Below are 25,456 nucleotides of genomic sequence, written 5' to 3'. Positions count from 1 at the left end.
TGCGAGTTGATGGCTGCCTCCCGTCCATTCGGGGGGTGTATCCATGGGATTATTCGTTGCTTTTTGTGTACCTTCATTAGGCGGGAGGCGGGACGCCCATTCTCTGCATATGTTGCAGATCAGAAACCCTCACACCCCGCCACCCCTTCTTGCGCCTTTCTTGGCTGCTGTGTCACATCAAACGGAATTGATTAAAATCTAAAATGAAATAGTGTTCTGTTCTGCTCGTTATTGTCACGTACTCCGGCTGAGGCCCCTAAACCAACCCACACGAATGACAACAATCCTTTTGTAAGGATGTTAGAGATGGAGTACAGCAGGGGGGTGGGGGCGGGATTGCAATTCAAATTTCAATCAAATGCGACCACTGCTCGTACCTTTTGCGGCACACATGCTGACCGACCACAAAGTATTGTATCATTTGCACTCCTCCCCCTCCCCCTCCCACTCCCACTCCCAATCCCCTTTCTTTTTTGGCCAAAATCAAATCAAAGGCTACAAACCGAAACCGAGAGAGAGGGAGAGAAAAAAAGGTTGCAACTATTTTGCCGAGCAGAGAGAGGGAGAATCAGATAAAATTTTCATTACCTTATGGCCGCACATTATCGGCATGCGGCCATCGTCTCCGACTCTACGCCATCTCGGCTTGGACTTGGCTCTGACTCTGACTCTGGCTCTGGACTACTGGACTGCTGGAGCACAATGTGCTGCTGATGACGTCGAGGGCCATAGTTGTTGTTGCTGCTGTTGTTGATGATGCTTATTGTGTGAGCCATAAAAAAAAGAAGCGCACAGAGAAAGCCGAGCAAGAGGACACAGAGAAAGGCAGGACGAGAGGCGAACGGGCCAACGGCGACGTTTTTTATACAACAAACGACAAACGGAAAGTGTCCAACAGGAAATAAACAGGCGACGGCGACTCGGACTTGGGATTTGGACACAAACTCGAACTGGGACTCGGACTCGGACTCGAACTGTGACTCCCTTCAGCCTTCACGGCTTCCAATTCGGACAAATCCCAGCGAGAACAGCGTGAATAAAAAGGGTAATAATTTTATCTAGCATTCAGATCAGACACACGTCTGTCCATTGCCTCCCTTGAACCTCTCTCTCTCTCTCCCTGTGTGTGGTTTTTTTATCCTGAGTCGTTTTTTTCCTCTAGGTTGCAGAATACTTGAAACTTTGTCAACAGCCACTTGCCATTTTGCATGAGCAAGCTTATGAATAAGCGAACTCCTTTTGATTATGCTGCAACCCATGCCAGTCCAATCTCCCGTCTCTCCTTCCCACAGGGACACTCTGGACACTGCGAATGGATTCAATTACAAGTACCTTGAGCAGCGGTAAGCCTTGGCAGCATCTTACAGCTGCCAAGCCAGTGACAAACTGTGAGGCAAGCAGCAGCAACGACTGAAGCAATTGGGAAGCTCTTTTGTTGCACTGAGAAAAACGAAGTTTCCCTCTGGATTGCCACAACTTTGAGCTATATTTGTGCCTTTCCTCAGTGTACCTTCCGCTCCACTCAATCCACTTCGGCCAGGGGTCTATAACTACTTCCGCTGCTGTACGTGGGCTTTGGCCAGGGCCAATCTATCAACATAATTGATGGCTTCGATTAGTTACAAAGCGTTTCGTTTTGAGACAAAGCTAAGAGCGAGAGAAGAGTGGGGAAGGAGAGTGGCAGGATATTTGTTTGAGTGAGAGAGCGAGAGCTCAGTGCACAAATCGGCGATTAATTAAATATTTACTCAAAGAGCTCAGCGTGGCAATTAATCTGGCAAAGCATTCGGCTCTCGTGTATCCGTGTTTCCGGGAAGTCTTTGTGCTCAACTAATGAACTGATGCGGTGACGATAAATGGAAAACTTTAAAGGGTTTTCTCACCCCACTGTGGAGTGCTTCAGCCATTTGTCATGCATCTCGTGTTCAACTGCACGGAAAAAACAAAGAGAGAGAGCTCCAAGAGAGAGAGCAGAAGATAGAGCAGTAGTGGCAGTGGCACTTCTTGAGCCCACAAGAATTTTCGTTATAATTTATAATTTTCGCAGGGACCAGACGCCACTCCACTTCTGCTCTTCATCAACGCCCTGCGCTGGGGGGGCCATAAACACACCAGGGGCAACGGCGTCGTCGCATAATTCTGCCATAACATTTTGGCCCAGGACTCGTTGCTCCAGCTCCAGCTCCAGTTCCACCTTGGAACTTCGCAGCGAAGCTGCATTGCCGTCATCTCCATTGTCGTTGTCGTTGTCCCTGTCGCTGTGTCGTCTCGACCGTGTACCTTGGTGTCATAAAACGAGACGCAAGGACTGCAGAGGCAGAGACAGAGTCTCCCAGTCTGAGGTTGGGTCTGTTTCCATGTATCGCCGCTGCCCCGTTGGCTGCCTGACAAAATGTAAAAATTGTGGAAATGTGCAAATGTCCTGCTGCTGCTGCCAGCCCCGTGCACGGGGCACGAGGCACGAGGCACAGAGTTCAAAGTCAATTGTAATTTTTATGGCCAAGTGCTACGCAATATGAATTACATGGTGGGGCACTACACTATCACAGGCAAAGGGTAGTCCGAACATTCTGTCAGGTGCAGCCCAAAGGGCACTCCGCAGGGGCAGAAAGAGTGTTGCCAAGTCGCACAGAGAGAAAGGCGAGACGTTACATTGGTTTTCTCTTTGCCACATTTGACTTTCTGCTGGGTATCCATAAAAATGACAAACGAAATGTGTGTAAATTCTTATTTTTGAGGTGGAAAGGGTAATAGGTCAGACCTCCGCGTGCCTGGATTGCATTTTCCTTCGCTCAATGTCAATTAGAAAGCCCCCCAAACAGATCCCAACTCTTATCAACACTCCAAACAGGCAGCAAATTGAATTAAGCGATTTCTTTTCACCTACTTTCAGGCACAAAAGTGCTGCAAAAAGTCCTACAAAGTCCACGAAAAAAAGGTAGCCAAGAAAGGGTAGAGCCACCCTCATAAGCCATCAAGGAATCCTTTGAAAAAATCATCAGCCAACTAATCCTTTTAAATGGCTTAAGAATAAAAAGTAAAAAAAGGAGTGCCCGAAAAATTGCTGGAAAAATATTTAAAAGTAATGAGAAATCTGTGCCGGGCCTTCATTATTTTGATGGCTGATTTAACCTGAGAGAAGCCGCTGCTGCCGCATGCCGGATGCGGGATGCTGGACCGGGGACTTTATCAGAGTCCTGCAAGGAACAACACGTTGTTTTCATTGCTCATTAGCGGCGACAGCGCGAGTTTAATTAGCATTGACGTTGCGCCCATCTGATTCCCATCGGAGATCTGTGAGAAGGGTTCGGTTAAATTGCTTCCGGCAGTTGCCACTCCATCCAGCGTCCATCCATCCATCCAACCCTCAAGGAACAGCCAAACACCTTGAACACATTTGGCCAAAAGAAAAATTGAGCAACACTTTGATTCAATGAGCAAGAGGACAAAGGTCGAGAGTTGGAGTCGCTGGGAGGGGACTCGGAGGGTTGAATGCCGGAGCTCCACACCCGCAACAGAAGCTCCAACTAATTGCCTTTTCGACATGCATTTAATCTCTATTAGATGGCAAAACTTTTGGCCCACATGTGGAGAGAGCGGCAGGATGGATGCCTGGCACCTTTGCTTCATAAATTATTAAGGGGTTCGATTGCTGGCTGGCTGGCTGACTCTGCTGATTGTTCCCTTTTGGCATTTAAAACAAATTGTTGTTGTACGTTAGTTCGATTATTTGCCAGAGGGTTGGCCCCTTGGCCGGACAGCGGACACGACAGGACAGCAAAAACTTTCCCCTGATAATGATGAGAGTCCACATGAGGAGAGTCCTCACATACATTCGCCCTCGTTCTATCTTTCTCTCTGGGAAGGTGTGAGCAGCATGCCTCTTACATATCAATAACGTTTTAGGTAGTGGCTGTGGCAGGATATCCCCTCCTGTGCAGCAGCTGTGTCGACTGCTGATGACCTTTTAATTGAAGTGCCAGAAAGCGAACTTTGAGCTTTTGTTCTGCCTTTTTTTGTTGCTGTTGCTGTTGGTTTGCTTTGGGGGAGGTAATTCGATCAGGCAAGGACTCATCGTAGAGCAGGAGTCCTGCTGTTAATAGCCAAAAAGGAGCCAGAGTGCTCAGTGGAATGTGGAACGCCTCTCTTCTGCTTCGAAGACTTCTCCTGCTCCAGCCATGCACACAAAAATGCAAATAAACGCGAGCACCCGGCCCCTTGCCCCCTTCCTGGCATTCAATAAGCGGCATTCAAATCCCAAAAATCAAATTTTACGATGAGCCAAAGCCACCAGAATCCACGGGAATCTCAATAAACAATCTGAGAATCTGAGAATCTTGAGAAAAGTAACAGATTCCATGCCATTTCCTGCTCTTCCTTCTGCAGCTGCCGCTGCTCCTTTGCCAGCAATTGCCGTTAATTAAACCCTTTGGGTGGAAATCCTCTGGCCAACCATTGAGCAAAAGTTTTTCCATTAAAAGGAAAGGCGGCCAGGCAGACCGCCAATGCCGCGGGCACAAACGAAAATCAAAAAGTAAAAATTTATGAAGCGTTTAATTGCATTAATTAAAAGCAATAATACCTTGAAATAATTGCGCCTAATAGAAAAACTTTGCCACAGATAGAGATACAGAAACGTAGATACAGTTACAGCTACAGTTACAGCTAGAGATGGAAGTGGGTGGAGAGCTGGGGGCAGGCACTTCCCGGGGGCAGGCACTTCTTCGTGGGCGCTCGCCCGCCGCTTCCAGTGACAACGAGTTATGTGACAAATCCTGCACAGCAGCAGAACCCGACCAGACACCGACACGAGCGCCTGGCCATAAGTCAAAATTATCAACAAGATGGCCAGGAGCAGGACCACTACTAGCCCGAGTCCTAGCCACTCCTTTAGGCCATGGTGCGGCTGCTGCTGCTGCTGGTTTTCCCGTTCCAAATGGCAACTGTCACGCACGTAGGCCACGCAACATTGCGAAAAATATGTCTTTGATGTCATAAATCAATTACGAGTGGGATTTAGCCTCCCCGCCCCCGCCCAGGAAAGTGTCAGGGCAGGATCTGCGCCTCTCACAGCAAACAACTTGTTAGACGCTGGGTCCTGGAGCCTGCCACTTTCCACTTTCCACTCTCTTTTCAAGTTTAAAACGTGACTAAATGGAGTGCCCGAAAAAGTTCGCGAAGCAAATGAAGCGCGTGAATTCCGTAGAAGACTTCAAGAAGACTACAGAGCAGCCACCTTTGCCGTTCCACTACCCTGACAGGCTTTTGTTCTGTAATTATGTCACACACATGGCCCTGGAGGCAAAAGAAAAAGCGGATGGTCTGAGGAGGGGAGAGATTCGTCATCTCCCAGGCCTGTCGAGTGCCAAATGTCAACGTGACATGTGTGTGGGGTAGAGGGTGGAGTCTGTTAGTTTATCAAACATAATTAAGAACTTCCAAGGCAGACAGAGAGAGAGAGAGACAGACAGAGAGAGAGAATAAACAGAAGTTTAATTATTGTGCAAGTTGCCTGGCGGCAGCGCCGAGGCCAGGGCTCACCTTTTGACTTATGATGTATTGCCAGCCAACTGACAACTGACAGATGACAGCAGCCAAGAGCCCCAACTCCAGCTAGAGATGAGCTTCCTTAAAGCCTAAAGGATTCAAACTTATGGCCAAAGAAACGTTTCTTAAGTACTTCTTTCCACACTAATTACTGCGCCTCAAAGGAGTCGAGAAAAGCAAAACAAGTTTCGCAGTACATTTGCATAAATCAAACAATTAGTCACGCCCTTCCATAAACAGCCGGCAAAACTATTTCCCAAACTATTGTCCAGCTCTCGAATAAAGATTCCTCTTAACTCTTAATGTCTCCCCGCGGTGCCGTTTGGGCCTCGTCTTAAAAGAAGTCGAGAAGGTGTCCGTGTCCGTGTCCATGTCCTGCCGGATTCCATTCCACTTTTCTAATTTATGCGACATTTGTTAGTTTTCCTCTGGAACTCATTCTCTCTCTCTCCCTGCTTTTTCCTTCCTTAATAACTTCTAATTCACGTAACCCGCACGACCCTTTTCGGGCCTGGGCTCTGCCGCCCACATGGAAAGAATTCTCTCAACGAAACACTCGCCACCACTCAACCACTCGGCACTGGCACCACTACGACGCACTAATTTATGGTTTTGGGCATCGAAATTTATGTACGCCACACAAAAATACAAAACACAAAACACAAAATATTTGTTGCTGTTTTGCTGCTTCTTGTTTCAAAAGCTCCAAGGTGACAATAAATGAATGAAAGAGTTCTGGGTGGAAGCGAAGAAATGAGGCTATGAAATGCTCTTGAAGAAAGGTTCTAAGTTTTATCACAAAACAAGGTTTAAATATGCATGAAATATTCTTAGAGCCATCTCCTGCAGCATAAAACTACGTAGAAATGGATATGTAGAAAATTATATAAATATTAAATAAAACTCTGAAAATAAAAAGTCTTCAAAGAAGGACTTTAATCAGAAAAGAAATGTTAGAACGCAAATTCTCGTAGTTTGATATGCATCTCGATGTATAACTGCCTTGCCAGCTCTCATACATTAAATTATTGATAAATAAATGAATTATTAAAGACACGAAATCAATATTCTAAACGATAAATCGAGAAAGCTATAAATATACCTTGACATTTATTGACATCCACCTTTGACTTGGCGACATTTCTAACACAATCAACTTGTTCCCTTTTTTGCAGCACTCTCAAGAGTCGCAGTTGCCACACACTCCCCGCCAAGTAAGTAGTGCACAAAATATAGATAATTTATATGCAAAATTTAAGCCAATGAAACACCAATCGAATGATATCAGACTCCCATCCCACTGGCTGCTAATTGGCATCGTTTTGCCGCCTTGATTGATCCCAAAATGAAGTTCAGTAACCTGAGATTGAGTCGCATCTGCGAGAGTATCTGTGGCTCGGGCTGTATGCGGAACTTGTTGTATAAATTATATAACCGAATCCCAGCCTCTTTTTATAGCCGCTGCTCTCTGGAAAGTTCCCTGAACCGCCCCTGCCTGCCCCACGCCCCCTGGGCCCAATGCAATTGTGCAACTTTTTATGCCGAGACTTGTTCTGGAAATGGAAAACTCGTTCTCCATAAAGAGCGCTGCTGAGGCTGCTGGCTAACCACAGCGTGTAAATTTAGCACTTTATATTAGCAAGACTCGAGCCGGCACCTGGTGTACGTATACTGCCACTCCGACTGTGTCTCTGCCTCTCTCCGTTCTGGCCGCTTTCCCCTGCCTTTGAGCCGTGTCTTTTGTGTCTTATTTGGTAATCAGAAGCACGATTCCAACGCCAGCAATGATGATGATGACGACGGCCAAGTTCAGTGGCCTCCAAGTGTGTTGAAACTGTGTGTGTGTGTGTTCTGGGCCGCTTTTGGCCATGTCTCGCCACTCGATTTGCATAGAAACTGGGTCAAGCGTGGTCAGGTAGTGAATCTCGAGCTCAAGAACTCTGGATAAACAGCAAGGGCTTTGCGAAATTCGCTCCTACACGCAGCTAGATCTTAGATCTAACAGCCAAGACCGATGCTGATGTGTGTGGCAATGTTTGGAGGGTTTCAGCGATTGCCACACGAGACAAGAAAATGCAATTAAGCAGCGAGAGAAAAATGCTCGTATAATGTACATCACGTAGCCCCCGAGCAGTGGTCTTGGTCGGGTGTGGAAACCTGTTGTTGACTCTGGACTGGCAGCTCCATTTGGTGGGCTTTTCAATGACTTTGAACTCTTTTCTAGCGGTGTGGGGGCAGGGGACAGCGTAAACATTTGAATATCGAATCGGTTTTGTTTGTTTGCTTGACCCATTTGTAGGTGCTCGAGCGGAGCCCACGCCAACGCCACTTCCACTTTCATTAGGCTTTTGCGACTTTCTTTGTCAAACAAACGATCGAACCAAGACCCTACATATATGGGGTAGAGGCAGCTCCCTCCACCCCTCTGCCTCTCTCTCTCTCTCGCTCTGCTAACCAGTTTGAGGCGCAGTTGGCGACGCTGCTGCTGCCGTTCTCGATGCGGATTCAAATGATTCTTGGCTTTGGCTTTCATAAAAAGTCTTTGGCCAACTTTCTTGAGCTTCATTCGCGCTTCACTCGCGCGATCCGTCAGTTCGTTACGTTCCCAAAATGAAAGCAGTTCTCTGTGTGCTGCCACTGCTGTGCGCCCTGGTGGCCTGCCTGCCCACCGCCGAGAAGGAGAGCGCGGGCAAGGCCTCCTCCTTTGCCAGCGAAACCTCACAGCTGATTGCCATGCAGCTGCTGAAGTTCAACAAAGACATCGACGCCAATCAGGTGCACTCGCCGCTGGGTGTGGCCTCCATTCTGGGCGTGCTGGCCGAGGCCTCCGAGGGCGAGACCTACGCAGAGTTCACCAAGGTCTTCGGCTATCCCAAGGACCGCGCCGAGCTGCGGGCTGTGTACCGGCGGGTGCTGGGACGCTACCAGAATCGCGATGCCGCCGTGGCGCTGCCCTCGTTCCAGACCTGGTTCTACATCTACCGCAACCACAGCGCGCGGGCGGAGTTCAAGGAGCTGCTGCAGCAGCACTACTTTGTGGAGGTGAAGGACATCAACCGGAAGGACTACGACTGGAACGAGCCAGACACTTCGCTGCAGCTGCAACTGCAGCCAGAGGGCAGCGGCTCAGAGCCCGGAGAGGATGGTGGCCTCAGCACGGAGCAGCCCAGCAACAGCAAGGACGTGATCGGATTCGAGACGCTGAAGCGCATCAACTTGGACGATGACTTGCTGCCAGTGGCCGTGCCCGCCGACACCTACGGCGAGGAGGTGCTGGACAAGGAGGCTTCGAAGTTGGACCGCGAGGTGGACGACAAGCAATATGTGGAAAAACCAGTTGCCCAGGCGGAGGCCGAGCAGCTGCAAAGGGAGCAGCAGGCGACGGCCAGCACCACCACGGAGGAGGCGGAAGCGGAGGCCCGCACCACAGAAACAGCGGCAGATGCGGCAGCTGAGGCAGTGGAAAAACAGGAAAAACCAGCCACAGTCATTGCCGAAGCTGTGGAAAATCCAGCAGCGAAGCAGCAGAACAAGAGGAGCGACAATGACAGCGAGGAGAATGAGAAGCAGAATCTCAATCTGGAGGAGAACGAAACGGTGCAGGAGGAGGAGAAGCTGCGCAAGGTGGTCGGCTCTGAGGCGACGCCGGTGACCGCCGGTGAACCCGAAAAGGTGCGCCTGCCCCTCCAGAAACTGGAAAGCGCCGTCAAGGCAGCCTCCCAGCTGGGCAGTGCCGATGAGATAATGCTGGCGCTGGAGTCGCATCTGGGAGCGGTTAGTCGGGTAAGCGAAAGGCAGAAAGAAACTGCTCCGATTGGGTTATCCAACTATAAACTCCCTTCAGGTGTATGGCGCACGCAGTCTGTTCCGGCAGGATGACATCACCTCGGCGCTGAGTGCCAACTCCATCACGGGTCGCTCCGCGGGCTCCAAGTCCAAGATGTTGCTCTTCAATGGCCTCTACTACAGGGGCAGCTGGGCCACGCCCTTCTACCAGCTGCGGGATGGCAGCGATGAGTTCTTCTTCATGACCAACGAGGACGCCATGAAGGCGCCAATGATGCACACGCGGGGGGAGTTCCTGGTTGCAGATCTGACCAGGTTGAAGGCGCGCGTTCTGTCGCTGCCGTACGAGACCTCGCGCTATGCTCTGTGCATCCTGCTGCCCGATGAGACGGAGGGCCTGCACGATGTCATTGCCCAGCTGCAGCCGAGCGACTTCCAGCTGGCACGCCAGAAGGCACAGCTCCGCCAGATGCACGTCTCCCTGCCCAAGTTCCAGGTGGAGGAGACCTCGCGCTCCGAGTCGATGCTCAAGCAGATGGGCCTGCGGCGTCTCTTCTCGCGCACTGAGGCCGAGTTGGGGCTGCTCTCGGAGGATGCCGACTTGCATGTGGATGAGATTGTGCAGTTTGTGAATGTCCGCGTGGACGAGGGCGGCAGCAGTGCCAATGCGCTCTCCGCGGCCACCCAGGCACGCTCTCCCCAGACCCCAGAGGATTCCGACTCCATTCTGCCCGTGCCCGAGCCAGAGCCAGAGCCAGGGGTGGAGCGTTTCGAGGTGAATCGTCCCTTTGCCTACTTCATCATGGACTGCGAGGAGCAGTTTGTCCTGGCCTCCGGCAAGGTCTACACGCCCGAGTTCAAGGAGGATCTGCCCGGCGTTTCCGTGGAGATTGAGCTGGAGCAGTCGTAGGCATCGATCGACTGGGTGCTCCTTAGGTCTTAAGTTTCGTAACGAATTTTCACCGATCCACATGCACATTTCATGCAGCGAATAAAACGTACAACAATTCATTTTCCCCACAACAAGCGAAGAACCCGTTTTCCCAGCCACTTCAGGACTCGGCACTCATCCTTGAGTCCTCAATTTTGCGCAATCAAAACAACAATTAATTCGCGTACTTCTCGGGGAAGTTGCACGGACGGCAGCGGGCAGCGAGCAGCAACCCCCGGGACGCAATTGTCTGTCCGTAATGTGAAATGTATCTGACGGCGGGCATCGCTAATTTCCTTCGTGCTGCAAATTTGTCATTGCATTTGCCAGGAGGGTTGGGCCATGGACACGGGACACGGGGCAGTGCCTGTGACTGTGCCTGTGCCTGTGACTGTGCCTTTGCCATGGTCTTCCATCAATTCTCAGGCTAGTCGAGCGTGAGGCGCATCCGCCACGTGCCCCGTTTTGGGCCGGAACGAATGCTGACGGAACTTTTCAAGTGGTCAATGGGCTGCAATTAAAATTCTCATTAGAATGCATGGATGATGTCTTACTCAGTCCGAATCAGAGGTACAGTGAGGCTGATTCTGATGCTGATTCTCCAGTCTGGCCAGGAAGCAGCCGCCCAACTCCTGAAGGAAAACGCACAAGTAAAACACAAACACACAGAGGAAAATGTGTGTCTGGAGACGTAGGAAGATGCGTGGTTGGAGGAGGAGTCAGCAGTCAGAGTCTCTCTCGCCGCTCGTCTCTCGTCTGGCGTTGGTGCTGGCGCCGGACTGGCGGGCGCCAAAATCCAGAGGTAAAAACAGGAGTAAATGCGTGCCCATGATTATAGTGATGACGACTTCTTCTTCCCAAGCAAGCAAAGCAACCCCAAGGAGTGGCAGGAAGACAGGCAGGCAGGAGGCGGGCAAGAGGCAGGCAGTCAGACATTGCCGCTGCAGAGCGGAGACGATGATGTTTCATCTTTTCCACATGAAAACTCACGTAACAAAAATTATGATAATCATAACTTTTTTTCTCTTGTTCCCTTTCTTGTGGCGCTTTTGTTTTGCTTGCCACTGGACACAGGAGACACAAAGGAGACGGCAGACGGCAGCAGCGCCGCTGTCCTGTGCAAAAGGTAGCCCATGGTCCATGGTCCATGGGTTCATGGTCTGGCGTCTAGTTTTTTGCTGTCTGCTCTATTTTTATGAAGTCTTTGCATATAAATCAATGTTGCCCGATATGCAGAAGAGCAGAAAAAGGTATAAAAGATTTATGGCTGCTGTGCTCCAAGCGGGTGGAGAGCGGAGCTCGAGCTCGTTTAAATATTGTTTAACATAATTTCGTGCAAAAGTTTCGAGAGTTTCCACTGCGAAACTCTTGCCGAGAGATAGATACATAGAATCTCGTACGCAGACTCCCACTCGGAGATAAATAAATAAACAAAAGTGGCCATAAATCCATCCAATTGCATCAAAGATCTTCTCAACAAAAGACATGGCCCCCCTTCAGAGTGTTTTAGATTTATGGCGCTGCCACAAGTCTAATTACAAGTGAAGTTTGTCGAATTCGAGCATCATCGTGGGGCGTGCAACAAGTGTGGGAAATCAACAGAGACAAAGAGAGAGAAAAGTACTCCACGGCAGCTGTTTTCCCTGGAAAATCTTCCGCCACTCTGCCACATGTGAGCAGCAGCTGGTTGTCAAGCAGATGGATATTGTAGGAATGTCAACGCTTTCCCCTCCCCGATCCCCCCGAGGGGCATAGAAATGTTAGGAAATATTTAGCTTTTTCTTCAAACAAAATCTAACAATAATGGGTGGGGAAAACATCCAACTAGAAGTCTGCAAAAATCTCCTCGTGACGCATATTCTTGGCCTTGGCGCGCGGCTTTTCCGAGATCTTGTCGAAGTGCGTTGTGTCCTCGGAGTTGGCCAGATTGGGCACATAGGGGGCATGCACCGTCTGATTGAGCAGCGGTATCCAGTCGACATCCTTGAACCATTCGTGCTCCTTGATGTCTTTGTTGCCATTGATCAAATTGCCATATCTACAGGAGGTCAGGGATTAGGGAATGCATTCATTAGACTATTCTTTGGGCCCACCTCTTGGATAGATCCACCTGCAGCAGATGCTCCACGAGGTGCCGCAGCGAGCTGCTAAAGTACGAAGGCATTTTGTAGTCTGCCTCGCAGATCTTGTTGTACATTGCCATGACATCCCGATTGTGCGCGGAGAAGGGCGAGCTGCCAGCCACAAACTCAAAGATGAGCACGCCAAAGGCCCACCAGTCCACGCTGGTGCCGTAGGGCTTGGACTGAATGATCTCCGGTGGCAGATACTCGGGCGTGCCGCAGAGTGTCATCGTGCGGGTTTCCACTTTCTGCAAGGGGAAGGAATTATCAACAGCTGGGGATGGGTTTCCCTCAAGACAAACCTTTGCAAAGCCAAAGTCCGTCACCTTCAGATAGCCATTCTTGTCGATCATTATGTTCTCGGGCTTGAGGTCGCGATAGAGCAGGCTGCAGTGATGGAGGTACTCGAGAGCAAGGAAGACCTGTGCCGCATAGAAGCGAGCCTGCTTCTCGGTGAACTTGCGGACTCTGCAAAGAAGAACGATACAGGAGTGCAGGAGGGCAGGAGGGGGACTCTCATGACTCACTTGCGATGGTAGGAGAAGAGCTCGCCGCCTGCTATCAGCGGCAGGATCAAGAACAAGCTGTCGTTGTCCTTGAACGAGGCAATCAGATAGACCGTGTTCGGGAAGTGAATGGAGCGCAGGACATTCTTCTCGCTCATCACATGCGTCACCTGCTTGGTCTTGACAATCTGATCCTTGCTGAGCTGCTTGGAGGCAAAGTACTGGCCGGACTCCTTCTCGCGCACCAGCTGCACCTTGCCAAAGGAGCCAGCGCCCAGCGTGGCCTTCACTTCGTAGGTGTCCAGGCCCGTGTTGGGCGATGGTATGTTCTGCGAGTACCTCTTGTTGAAGTCGTCCCGCAGCTTGTCCAGGATGAGCAGATAGTCCGTCTTGGGGCTAAAGTGCATGGGCGTGTCGGTCGGGGAGGGGCCCATCTTTCAATTGAATTTTGAATTTATAAGAGAGGAAATTTTGGGAGGTTCAAATGAAACGATTCCGAATCGGAAAGTGATTTATATTTCAAAGCACAGAAATCTCAAAAGCAATAAAAACTGACAACAAAGGAACAACCACAAGGGATCCCCTAGAAATCCATAAACAACTCGGGATGGCGATTGATCCTGGACTTGAGCTTGGCCTTGGCCTCAAAGTGATCGAAGTGCGAGAGATCCTCGATGCTGGTGACCGTGGGCACGTAGGGTGGCGGCACCTCCTGATTGAGCACCGCAAACCAGTCGACGCCCTGGAACCACGGATGTGCCTTGATGTCCGCCGGACCCTCCGTCGAGTTTCCTAAACTGAAACAACATCCAACAGCTGTCCATGGACACTCGCATTGCCACTTACCGCTTGGACGTGTCCACCTGCATGAGTCCCTCTATCATGTTCTTGAGGTGCGCCGTGAAATAATTGGGTATTCGATACTCGCCCATGCAGATCTTTGAGTACATAATTATGACATCGCGATTGTGGGCGGCAAAGGGCGAACGGCCGGACACAAACTCAAAGAGCAGAATGCCAAAGGCCCACCAGTCGACGCTTTTGTTGTACGGCTTCAGCTGAATGATCTCGGGGGCAAGGTACTCGGGTGTGCCGCAGAGCGTAGTGGTGCGTCCCTCCACGCGCTGCAAGAAGGAAGATATAAGGAGTGGAATCAGGCTTCTGGGATTCGATTTGTACCTTTGTGAAACCAAAATCTGTCAGCTTAATGTATCCTTTGAGATCCAATAGAATATTCTCGGGCTTGAGGTCGCGATACATGAGGTTCATGCGGTGCATGTACTCGAGGGCCAGCACCACCTGTGAGGCATAGAAGCGGCTCTGTTTCTCACTGAATTTCCGCACTCTTGGCCAGCGTTAGATTGGGGGATGCAAAAAAGACTCAAAACACGTTCGAAAAGGCGAGACTTTACTCACTTGCGATGGTAGGAGAAGAGTTCCCCGCCGTTGATGAAGGGCAACACGAGATAGAGATAGTCAAAGTCCTTGGAGGAGTCTATCAAATGAATGAGAAAGGGAAAACGAGCGGCACTCAGCACTGTCTTCTCGTTGTGCACATGATTGACCTGCTTGAGGCGCACCAGATCCTCCTTGCTCATCATCTTGGCCGCATAGTAGTTCTTGCCCGCCTTCTCTCTGACCAGCAGCTGTCGATATTCAAAAGAATTAAACTGCAGCAAGAGGATCTCCTCTCTGAGTACACACCACAGTGCCAAAGCTGCCATTTCCGAGCACCGCACGCTGCACATAGTTCTCGAGGTTGGTGTACGGGGATTGGGTTTGCTTGTTCCAACGCTCATTGAAGTCCCGGCTCATGCTGTCGAGGATGGTGTTGTAGTCTTCCTTGTTGTTGAAGTAAAATTCCGACTGCAGCTGCTGGCTCATAGTCCGGACAACGCGGACCAATCGTGCATCTTAGACGGCCACCGGCCAGACGGGAGACTGTGGAGATCCGATTTGTGGTAAATAAATGTTAAGGCAACCAATGACTGAAGAAGGGGAGGCAGAAAGGTAACGCAGCTCGACAAATTGAGAATTTGGAATTTCATTACTTTTCTGGTTGATTGACAACTGAGTCAAAGCCAGAGATAAAGTTGTGCCCGCTCCACGCCACTGCCAAGCAGTTTCAATTAGCCAGCAGAACATTCCTCAGAGTGGACCTCAAGGTATGACAAATTTACCTCCCGGAAGGGAGCAGTGAATGAGAGCCAAGGCTGAGAAATGGTCATTTCCTGTGTGTGTCCCTGGAAGTGAGTCCACAAACTGTGGCACACACATGGTGTGTGTGTGTTTGTCCCCGTGCCGACTTCTTGGCATGTCCTGGTGCTCGGCAAAAGTAAGAAAAATTGCAAAACGTCCACTTGATAAATGATGCTAACCAAGATTACATAAGTTGGTAATTTTCTAGTACATTTATTTCTACATGTCAGCCAGGAGGAGGACTTCCGAACTCAGTCAGGGCCCAACCGCATCGAGGACTTGCCTGCCAGCCTGCCAGCCTGATGTTGATGGACATGTGAGTGAGTGTGTGTCTGCCCATTTGGGTTGCGAATAGTTTGTAGGCTTATCCCGGAAGCTCCGTTTGTGTTGGGGTTTTGCCTGCCTTTTAAGGTAAACTGTCGAGCGAGCCGTTTATTGGCCATTTCTCCGGCTGCTGTTCTGTTGTTGTCCCACCTAAATTGACAATTAATCATTATCTTGGCCGAATTGGCAGGGCGGTGACATCCATTGCTGCATGTGAAAATGGCTTTCTAAATATGTGGTGCGGCCTAATGCCCTGGCATTTATTCTCGAGAACGAAAACTCTTCATTATTGATTGCTGTCAGAGGGGGGGGATAACCCTACCCCTTTTTCGTCATTCACTTTCATGCACGAAATTGAAATGCTGAAGGCAGTCCCAGTGCCAGTGGCAGTGCCAGCGCCTCTAAGTAGGCCACAAGTTATCCTTCGCTAAGATTTCTGAGATTTTAATTCGCTTAAAATAATACAAATCGTCACGTACTTAGCATAAGACATGTGTCTCTGTGTCTGCCTCTACTTTCACTTGCACTGCGTGCAAAAACTAAACAATTTCACTTAGTCCCCAAACCAAATCGGAGACCCGCTGCCAATCCCAATCCCTGTCCAGATCTTGGCTCATTTAACTCGCAGGCTCTCGCAGCTGCCGCCGAAGATAAACTTCAGAGTTGGCTAAGATATGTTAACGACTGCAATAAATAAGCGGATAATATCTCAGAGAGAGGAACACACACATATGCCCCGAACTCCATCTCCAACTCATCTACCAGCTGGGGTTCTGGGCTCTGGGCTCTGGGCTCTCGCGCTTTTCCCGCTAAGCGGGCCAAGAGCAGATTAAGACGTACGCACACGTTTCTGGGCCGTTTCTTTTGGCCACACTTAAAATTCATTTGTTGTCTGAAGGACTCGCTCGCATCTTCGCCAGAAGTTATGCAAAGTAATTGACGCCTCGATGAACTGTTGACACACATGGCATTTGTCTTTCGTCCTCTCCGGCCTGGCCTGGCCTGGCCTGGCTAATATTTGGCTTAGTTATCAGAGAGGCCATTTTTTGGGGGCTTAAGTAGGTGAATGTCCCTCCTCTGCTGCTGTGTGTGTGTGCGAATAAACGAAGCAATGGCCAAATTCAATTATGCTGAAAGGTTTCTATCCCAACCACCCTGCCAGCCTTCCATCGGAACTACAGCTGTCCTGCAGGAGTAGTCCTGTGGGCTGTTTTCTGTGGGCTATCCTCAGCCATTAGCGCTAATCTCTGCACAATCGGGAATAAATCATGGCACGAGTATGGCCCAGGCCCTGGCCCTACGTTCAGTGTGTGTGTGCCCCGGGAAAATGCATTCCAATTCACAGTTCAGCGGGCAGCAACAATGTCTCGCACCGTGTGCGCCTCAGCAACGACAGCAGCCAACAGACCAACAGCCCAACAGCCCAGCATCCTCTACGTGTTTCCCTGTGTGTGTTTGTGTATGTGCAAAAGGTGTAACTAATCCGCATGCCATGTGACTTTTGTCATGCGCCGATGTCACTCATTCACCCGATACCCGACACCCCGAATGCCCGGCGAACCCTTTGCCAAATGCCAAAGGTTTTCCACTCAATTCCACCCCAAAAGCATAAGCATTTTCGGCTTTCCACCTTCAATCAACGATTGCGTTGCGTTTCGTTTCGTTATTGTTGTTCATTGTGCCGCTTGTAATCCGTTGATTTGGCTCTGGCTTCCTGCAGGAAGCTCTGCGGGTGGGCTGCCTGACATTTTGCAGTCGACTGCCTTCATCGATGGATGGTGGATGGTCGATGGCTAAGGTGTAATCATAATTTCCCCCAGCTACTGTGGAGCACCTTTGGGCCCACAGTCATAAAATAAATCAGCGAAGAGAAAGCGAAGAACTATTGACACAGCCAACGGCTTGGCCATAAATCAGCGATGGGGGAATCCTGGACAGCAGGTTCTAAACAAATTGCAACACAGATACGTACGTAGCGTCATATTCCATCTAAAATGCAACAATGGCGGGGAGAAACAATTGTTGGAATTATAACAACATTTTTGCCATTTAGCCATAAATAAACAGAAAGAGAAATAGAAATGGAAATGGAAATCGAAATGGAAACAGGAGCAGGTTCCGTTGGTTCCGCTGGTTGGGTCCATCCGTTGGTTTTTAGTACACATTTCCTATGCACCGAAAATGCTGTGAAACATTTTATTGAAATTCAATTAAAGTCGTATTTCAATAATTGGTCACGCATGGTGCACGCTTCCTAAATGCCGCTTCGATTTACAATTTATGACTTCACTGGACGGTTATGTTTTCTTTTTTTTCTATTTTCCATTTACCATTTTGCCAGTTGCCATTTGCCAATCCCAATTGAAATTCGCTGCCACTTGGACAGAGTGAGTGCCATGGTCCTTTGTCCTTTGGCTGCTGCTGCTGCTGCGGGCCGGAAATTGTTGCAAAATTTCGGTCGTTCCCATTTGCAGATACTCTCCTTTCCGGTCCACCCATGGCCCTGCCGTGCTGCATTAGGCTGCAAGTTCTTATCAGTTGAATGTTGTGAGTTCGTGGGGCAGGGTCACCCTTGTCAACCTCGATTCCCCTCCCCCTCCCGCTCCTCCCTCTTCGGGTTCACCCCTAAAAGCGAGTGAGCGAGCCTCACGTTAAGTGTGCAACATTTTTGCGTGATTTGTGCGAATTTCTCTCGCGATAAAAGTTGTCTTCTCCCGCTTGAGGGTTGCCAGGGGGTGGATGGATGGTGGGTTCCCGGTTCCCGGTTGCCGGTTAGTTTTACTCCTGTTTGCTGCCTGTTTAGAGCCATAAATTCTTTTTTACTTGTCATATCTCTGACTCGCTGCATTTAGGCACAGATCATTAAGTTTCTCCCATTCCCATATCCGATCTGAGATGCTAACATGTGTCCCACTACTCCCCGTACTCCCCGTACTCCTCGCTGTCTTTGGTATTTTATCAAAATGTCAATTGCTCGGCAGCCTGTCACGGCTCTTTAGCTGCCACTTGGCAGGAGCATCCTCTAATTAACGAGGCGTTGATGCCACATTTCTGCGGGAATTATTTAGCAAACAAAATCAATTTGCATTCGAAGGAGTGCCGCGGAGGAGTCTTGCTCAATTAAGTTTTGGAGTAGAACCAAATGAGATCTATCAAAGCATCAGCAGAAAACTGTCAGCAAATAGAAGGCCAAAAAAATAAAACACTGAAATGGAAGATCGCTGGAATGGAGAGAGTTTATAGGGGAATTGTGAGGTTTCAAGAGCAGATGAAAAGCAGTGTTTATCCTTCAATTTCTTAAGGTTTCAGAGCTCTAAATGTATTGGAATATAATTAGCTTTTGCAATAGAAATGGGTAGAACATGAATAATAATTTCATTAAAAAATGTAATAAGTGAATGTCAGATTTTATGAACAACAGTGGGGATCGATAATTTCACTCAAATTCTGTATATTTCTTAGAGTTAACATCTATGACTTTATGTTGCATGTGTTTTTATTAAAATATTAATATATAAACCCATAGAAAATACCCTCCAAAAGCCCACAGTACGCACTTAGATCCGTCATCTCTTGGCCCAGTTTTGTGGCCAATTAAATTTGTCACTTGGGTGAATACCAAGCAAACCCCCAACCATCTTCGAGTCAATTATCACGAAACTTCAACACGCATGAACGTCATTCGCAGAAAGCAGGAATGCCAGAGGGAGCGAGAGGACTCCGAGGTAGAGCCATGTGGAACAAGCTGCAAATGCAACGCAAATAATCAACCTGAGGCACGATCAAAGCGACACTGACAGCGACAACTCCCTGGCTCTCTCTCTCTCTCTCTCTCTCCCTCTGCAACTGGCTGTTAGCCCTTGGTCTGCAGAGGGGCACCGACTGCATCTTTATGATCCCCTTAGATCTCTGGCTGGCTGGCTGGCTGCTGGCTGCTGGCACTGCCCGGGCCACTATTTCTACACGGGAAACATTTTATTTTGACAGGCATGCGATTTGCACGCTTAATTGAGACAGGTGCACTCGGTGGGCGGGGGAGCAGGGGCCAGTGACAGTCGCCCATGGAGTGGGGCGGAGGGCCACGGGAAGTGCGGCCAAGCTGCGACACATGTTCCCCAATGGTGTCGCACAAACGCGGAGATTTATCATCGTGCCACATGCCGCATGTCGCTGCTCTCTCTGCTCCTCCTGCCCCCCGCTACACGTGTGCTGCCGCTTTTCACGGGAAAAGCCAGCGACGCACGCCAAATGCAAAATTAACAACCTAATTAATAGTTGGCCAAGACGGCCAAGGGACGGGATTGAATGGGGATGAGGCTGCTGATGGGTACCTCGGTCTCTGGGCACTCATCTCACCCACTCATGTTTGCTCGCTCCTCCTCCTCCCAGAGCTTCCCCAAGGTGCAGCTGCAGCTGCTGCTGGCTGCCTCGATCGTTTTTAGGCACTTTTTAACGCATGGGGCATGGCTGTTCTTCCCGAAAGAGCATCCAAATCTTCTGCTAAATTTCCAACCCAAAAGAAGGACCTGCTGGCCTTCGTTTCTCGTTTTTAATTGAAGAGCTGCCTCTGTCTTTTGGTGGACTCCGCAAATATATTGGCAGCAGCCGGGAACCGCAAACTAGGAGTAACTAACGGCCAGCGGGCGGCCGCTGTCAAAGTCAGCTGTTCCTTTCGAGCGTCTAAAAATGTGCAAAATTCCAAATTGACTGCCAGACTCTGCCAGCACGAACCTCCATCTACACCCAACGAGTGGGTGTTGCTCCTCCATTGAAGGCGCTTGCGGTTGACGCTCTTCAGCGCTGGCCGGACGTTTATTGAACATTTTTACTTGCGGTTGCCTCCAGACTGCTGGACTGCTGGACTGCCGGACTCGGGACTCCGTGCTGCTGCTGTTTGCTGCCAGGATCCCGGCTGAAGCGCACTTTTATTAATTCTTGGTCTCAATTTCACGGAGCGCCTTAAATGCAAATAGCTGCAAATGGGATTTGCAGGATGCAGAGAGAGGAGGGAACTCGAATGAAATTGGCCAAAAAAATGCGTTAAATGCAAATTGGATAAGATGGCTTGTGTCGCGGAGGATGCGAGAGAGTGGCTGTGTGGCTGCCAAATGCGAAGCGCCAGATATCCTGGCGGATATCCTTGACTGAAGACGCGACTGAGGCTGTGGCTGATTCGGGCTGAGGCTGAGGCTGAAACTGAAGCCTGATGCTGCAGCGAGGAAAACTTTAAAGTGGATTACGTTTCTCGTAGATATCCTGCCCCTGCCACATCATGGTGCTATCTCCTGCCTGGCCTGTCCGCCTGCCTGCCTGTCCGCCTGCCTCGTGCTCATGTCCTTCGCGTGCGTTTCGCAAACATAAATCCGTGAGTTTTTGCGAGCACAATTTATGGCGCTCGCGACACTCTCAAAACTTTTGGCGGCATTGTTGTATTTATGACCGCGACATGACCTGCTCACATAAATGGCCAAGTCCTGCCAGTCCTCAAAGTGGCAGTGGGAGCCGAAAGTGTTGCCTGCCTCCTGCCTGCCCGGCGGTACGTGAGCCGCAAACCTCCTCCATGCTCCAGCCATTCCTCTGCCAAGTTCGGCGCGGAAATTGGATTTGCTGGTTGCTGGATGCACAGAGCTCTAAGCATCTTAAATCTGCACGCCTGTCAATTTATTTTTGATCGAAATTTATGTCTGCCACCCTAATGAGCCGCTGCTGCTGCAAGGAAAAGCCAAAGAAAAGGCCAAGCCAGGAACAAGGAAAACAGGAGCCTTCGCGCTGGCACTTTGCCCCAATTCCAATTGAAGTTAATTACGTGGAACATTCACAGTTCCAAAATGACGATTTACATGCGAAATGTAGAGCCACCCCTCGGGGCCGAGGTCCAAGCCAAAGCCAAATCCAAATCAATTCAACCGGATGCATAGCGCTCGCTGTCCAGGATGTCGATTGTTGTCCGGCCAGCGCCGTTTCTGCTTATGACTGCAGAAATCCATTCTATATATTCCACTGTATATTTCCCCACTCCTTGATGTGTGTGTTTGCCGAATGTCTCTAGGCTGAATGGTCAACGTTCTGGGAGCATAACGTAGCCATAATTATTGTTATGTTAATGGGGAAAGCGAAGGAAGGCGGGCCTCGGACTGCTGCCCGCTCTTGGGGTTGATTGGGTATCGCTCCATAAAGCCATCATCCACATCGACGTGGACACAGCCATTGCCAAATGTTGTTTGTCCAACGGTTTTCACGTCATCTTCTCTCTGCTGTGTGTTTGCCCTGCGACTTTGCATAAAAATGGACGAGAAATGGTGTCCAGTGGGGGAGTGTGTGCTCTGCGGGATTAGCTTTTTGCTGGGAATACAGACAGTAGTCCCTGATTGAATTACGAACTACATTGAACAGCGCCACTAAGTAGTACTTGTGCAATTCCCGAAACTTATTCCAAATATCGTTCTTTTTGGGGTTAGAAAATTAAAGTTGGAATGGGCCCATTGTGTAATTTTTTCTATCTGCAAAAAGAGATATTTTACTGTATAATTTTCATATTTCTAAGATCTGTAATTTCCCTTAAAATCTTACCAAAATCTTTCCATTTTCTACACCAAAGCAAAGACCAACTTTTGGCTTATTGAAACTCGACTAAGATACCCGAAAATATGCTGCCATTAAGGACAGCCTCAGCGACACTCAAAGCCAAGAAAAGGGGCGTGGCAGACGTACTCCTTTTTTTTAGAACAATTCGCCACAGCATTTTGTCGGCGGACAATCTGCATCTGATACGAGAGTGGAGGCGGCGTCAGCGTCAGCGGATGTGGCAGCCCTGATAGGTGTGACACATCGTGGGTGATTGATGAAATGTTTGGCCATAAACCCCCCAAAGCGAAAAGAGGAGGAACGAAAGGGAAAAGGGAAGCGCCACTCCACCGCCAACTAATTTCCACATTTTTCACATTTACGAAGACAAATTGAGGTGCGAACTCGGGTCGAGGCAATAAAACTGCCGAATATCAAAACAACAAAATCTTTGCAACAGTAGCAAACCATAAAAAAAAGAGAAGAGTTGTGGGCAAGGGTAAGCCCGAAGGGTTGTGCAGCGTCTGACGGAGTCCTGAGAGTGCTGAGAGTCCTGCGAGTGGCAGGCATGCGAAATTCCCGAATGCCAATTGTTTCTCGATTCGCAGAAATCCGTGTAAAGAATGAAAACAGGAGACTGGGTGGGAGCACTGCTGTGGGGTGTTGGGCAGTGCCTGGCTTGGGTGTGTGCTTGGGTCACGGTATTTTGGGCCCACTATAAAAGTCAATATCTACAACAATAAATTTGTCGAATCTCAGTTTCCAGGAAGGAGCTACACACTCGTGGCGAATCGAGTTTTCCTTTCGATTCCGATTTTAACTGATTTAGTTTTCCATTTCATTTCGCTTCGTTTTATGTCAACGGGAACGACAAACGGCCATAAAGGGAACTTTTCAATAAAAGCCAACACCAGCCGCACACACAGACCTTCCCTTCATTTCCTTTGCTCATTTCCATTAGCATAATGTCTGCTGGCTGCTGCTGCTGCTGTCTCCTGGCTGTGGGATGATCCCTGGGTTCCAGTTCGATCCGATTTCCCGAACTCACTTTCGCTTTGCCACAATTTTATTTTATTTTATTTATTTTGCCAGCGCATCGAAATTACATTTTAAAAACTTTCTCTGCTCGACGCTCCACGCTCGTTTGCCTTTTTTGTTTTATTTGTACAACAGATTTTTATGGCTAATGTATGCGCGACGCAGAATTGATTCGATCTGGACACGGCATGGGGAGTGGGGTGCGACCTTGGCTGCTGGCTGCTGGCTGCTTTCCCGCGAACCTCGAACCGCTAATTGTTAATCAAGTGCCCAGCCCCAACCCCACCCAAGGCCATGTCAACGGCGCGACCTTGGTTCGGGTGCGAAAAGTATGCAGATGCAAAATGGGAGATCCATAATGCCCCTCGAAATGTGGTTCAAGGGCGTCGGTCCCAGGCAGTCCATAAAGCAGGAGGAGCAGCTGGAAAGAGTCGCAGATTTTGCAACTTTTGCCCCAAAAATAGACTCCGCCGGCAGCAACATCTGTTTCTCGTACAAGATTTGGAAAAATGAAATTGAAATCAAAAATTTAAATGCAAAATGTGAAATGTGAAGGGAAATTGTTTGATGGGGTAGCTGCTCATGCTAATCGCCGCCCTTCAGCTTGGTGTACATCTCTCGGACAGCGCACTGATCCAAGGGATCCAGCTCCCCAGTGCTCACATGATAGACCAGGGCCTGCATGACGAAGGGCTCTCGCTGGCTGCGCTCCAGGGCATACCACTGGGTACGCGTCTCGGCACGCACCCGCTTGGAGCCGGCACGCGGATGCATTTGCCTGAAGCGCTTCACGAATCCCTGCTTGAAGTTGGAGTAGGCGGTGGGGCGCAGCTGCTCTCCGGTGCGCACACGCCAGTAGTAGGACAGCTTTTCTCTGGGCAGCAGGCACTGCCAAGCCTTTCCGTTCTGACAGCCCTTTCTGCGGAGCCCTTTCTCGTATAGCCGCTGGGCATTCGTTTCTTGCTTGATCATTGCACGAAAATTGCGGGGCTCGGTCTCCTGCTCCTCACAGCTTTCCTCTTTGTTCGTACTTTCTTCTGCATTTTTATTTTCTGCACAGCCTTCCTTCTTCTTGTCTCCACAATTTTCTTTCTTCACTTTTTTACAGCCTTCCTTCTGCTTCTCAGCACAGCCTTCCTTCTGCTTCTCAGCACAGCCTTCCTTCTTCTTTTCTTCGCAGCTTTTCTTTGTCTTTTCTGCACAGTTTTCCTTCTTCTCCCCACAGCCTTCCTTCTTCTTCTCAGCACAACCTTCCTTCTTCTTCTCAGCACAACCTTCCTTCTTCTGCTCCCCACAGCCCTCCTTCTTCTCTTCCCCACAGCTTTTCTTCTGCTCTCCACAGAATCGTACATTCCTCTGCGGGGACCTTTCCCTGCTGTTCTCCCGGCACCTCTTTGCTGTCGCCTGGCGCTTGTTCTCACCACTTTTCTGCAGCTTCTCCAACTCCTCCTTTTCCTTCTCTTTCCTCTCTTCCTCCTCAACCTGATTGAACAGCAAATTCAGGTAACTTTCGCTTAGATCCGCGAAGCAGATGAGACGCTTCTCGCCGCGCGCCTCCCCGTCGTAGGTCTCCAGTGGCCCCGGGTACGTATTCCGGATCGTATAGCTATGATGTGCCAGCAAGGGGTATGTCTCCTTGGGGGGATTGCAGCACGGGGTGACGCCTGAACTCGGCTGCTCGCCGGGCTGCTGCTCTTCCTGGGTCTCCAGTCGATGGGGATTCTTGTGCCGGTTCGCATGGCTATCCCTGGCCGAATTATTTGATCGCTTGGCGCAGCCTGAACGCTGCTTCCGAGAGGATGAAGCTTTCTTCTGATTTCTGAAATGCTTTGCGCGGCAGGGACCTGTCCAATGAGTGCCCACACAACCCGACAGCCTGGCCATCACGCTGCACAAGAAACACATCCTTATGGAAAATAAACTACAATTTAAGGCTCTACTCTTTTCGTGTGTGTATGTCGGATGTTTGTTGCTTTATGGCAATGTGTCGCCCGTTTTGTGCCCCTGAGTCTGATTGTCATTTCAAAGGAAACCTGCTCCCCGAACGCCCTACTTTTCCATTCAATTTAGTGTTCATGAAAATATATGGCCCCCGCATTATAAATGCGAAAAATACTCTCTAGCATTATCCAATAAAAGTCGTTGCCTGGGGGGAGGAGTACGCAGAATATGACAGCAAATTTCGCTATATTAAAAATGCTGCTGTTGCGGCAAAAAAAAGGGAAAATAGAGGAATTATAGAGGATACTCCACGACTATGAGATACCCGCTATGAAGGTTCTTACTGAAGAAAATTCTGTTGTAAAAATGTAGATGAAAGTTGGGGGAAATTCTTCTGAAGAACAGATAGAACCAAGTATCGTTGAGCGAATAGAGGGTTCAGTTTCTAGATGCAGATGCACCTACAGATGGACTTTCAGTCCCGGCTATTAAAGCTG

The 25,456-nt window shown here is 49.4% G+C and overlaps 4 protein-coding genes across 6 annotated transcripts; 1 reads left to right on the top strand and 3 right to left on the bottom strand.

The window, feature by feature from the left end:
• The first annotated feature begins 8,108 nt into the window (after positions 1-8,108).
• On the top strand, positions 8,109-10,360 carry LOC117897567. The gene is made up of 2 exons (XM_034806509.1): positions 8,109-9,330; positions 9,392-10,360. Exons 1-2 carry the CDS (start codon positions 8,158-8,160, stop codon positions 10,241-10,243), a joined length of 2,025 nt encoding a protein of 674 aa, XP_034662400.1. The 5' UTR covers positions 8,109-8,157; the 3' UTR covers positions 10,244-10,360.
• Positions 10,361-12,024: 1,664 nt separating this feature from the next.
• On the bottom strand, positions 12,025-13,371 carry LOC117898077 (cAMP-dependent protein kinase catalytic subunit 2). Its single transcript, XM_034807252.1, has 4 exons — positions 12,915-13,371; positions 12,690-12,855; positions 12,358-12,635; positions 12,025-12,302 (listed from the first exon to the last, which is right to left on the bottom strand). Exons 1-4 carry the CDS (start codon positions 13,325-13,327, stop codon positions 12,089-12,091), a joined length of 1,071 nt encoding a protein of 356 aa, XP_034663143.1. The 5' UTR covers positions 13,328-13,371; the 3' UTR covers positions 12,025-12,088.
• Positions 13,372-13,408: 37 nt separating this feature from the next.
• LOC117898078 (cAMP-dependent protein kinase catalytic subunit 2) lies at positions 13,409-14,933 on the bottom strand. 3 transcript variants are annotated; one of them, XM_034807254.1, is made up of 5 exons: positions 14,598-14,931; positions 14,310-14,539; positions 14,073-14,238; positions 13,740-14,017; positions 13,411-13,690 (listed from the first exon to the last, which is right to left on the bottom strand). In XM_034807254.1, the coding sequence occupies exons 1-5, from the start codon at positions 14,775-14,777 to the stop codon at positions 13,477-13,479; spliced, it is 1,068 nt and encodes a 355-aa protein (XP_034663145.1). In that variant the 5' UTR covers positions 14,778-14,931; the 3' UTR covers positions 13,411-13,476. The 3 variants fall into 3 exon arrangements, with proteins under 3 accessions (XP_034663147.1, XP_034663145.1, XP_034663146.1); XM_034807255.1 differs by having other exon boundaries at positions 13,421-13,685; positions 14,598-14,933; XM_034807256.1 differs by lacking the exon at positions 14,598-14,931 and having other exon boundaries at positions 13,409-13,690; positions 14,073-14,236; positions 14,310-14,418.
• Positions 14,934-23,112: 8,179 nt separating this feature from the next.
• Positions 23,113-24,987, bottom strand: LOC117898366. Its single transcript, XM_034807702.1, has one exon. The coding sequence runs from the start codon at positions 24,900-24,902 to the stop codon at positions 23,604-23,606; it is 1,299 nt and encodes a 432-aa protein (XP_034663593.1). The 5' UTR covers positions 24,903-24,987; the 3' UTR covers positions 23,113-23,603.
• Between the last annotated feature and the right edge of the window lie 469 nt (positions 24,988-25,456).

Source organism: Drosophila subobscura, chromosome O (genome assembly GCF_008121235.1).
Source record: "Drosophila subobscura isolate 14011-0131.10 chromosome O, UCBerk_Dsub_1.0, whole genome shotgun sequence".
Classification (NCBI taxonomy): domain Eukaryota; kingdom Metazoa; phylum Arthropoda; class Insecta; order Diptera; family Drosophilidae; genus Drosophila; species Drosophila subobscura.
The sequence above is the reverse complement of the archived record's forward strand: the minus strand, read 5'-3'. Positions and strand labels throughout refer to the sequence as shown.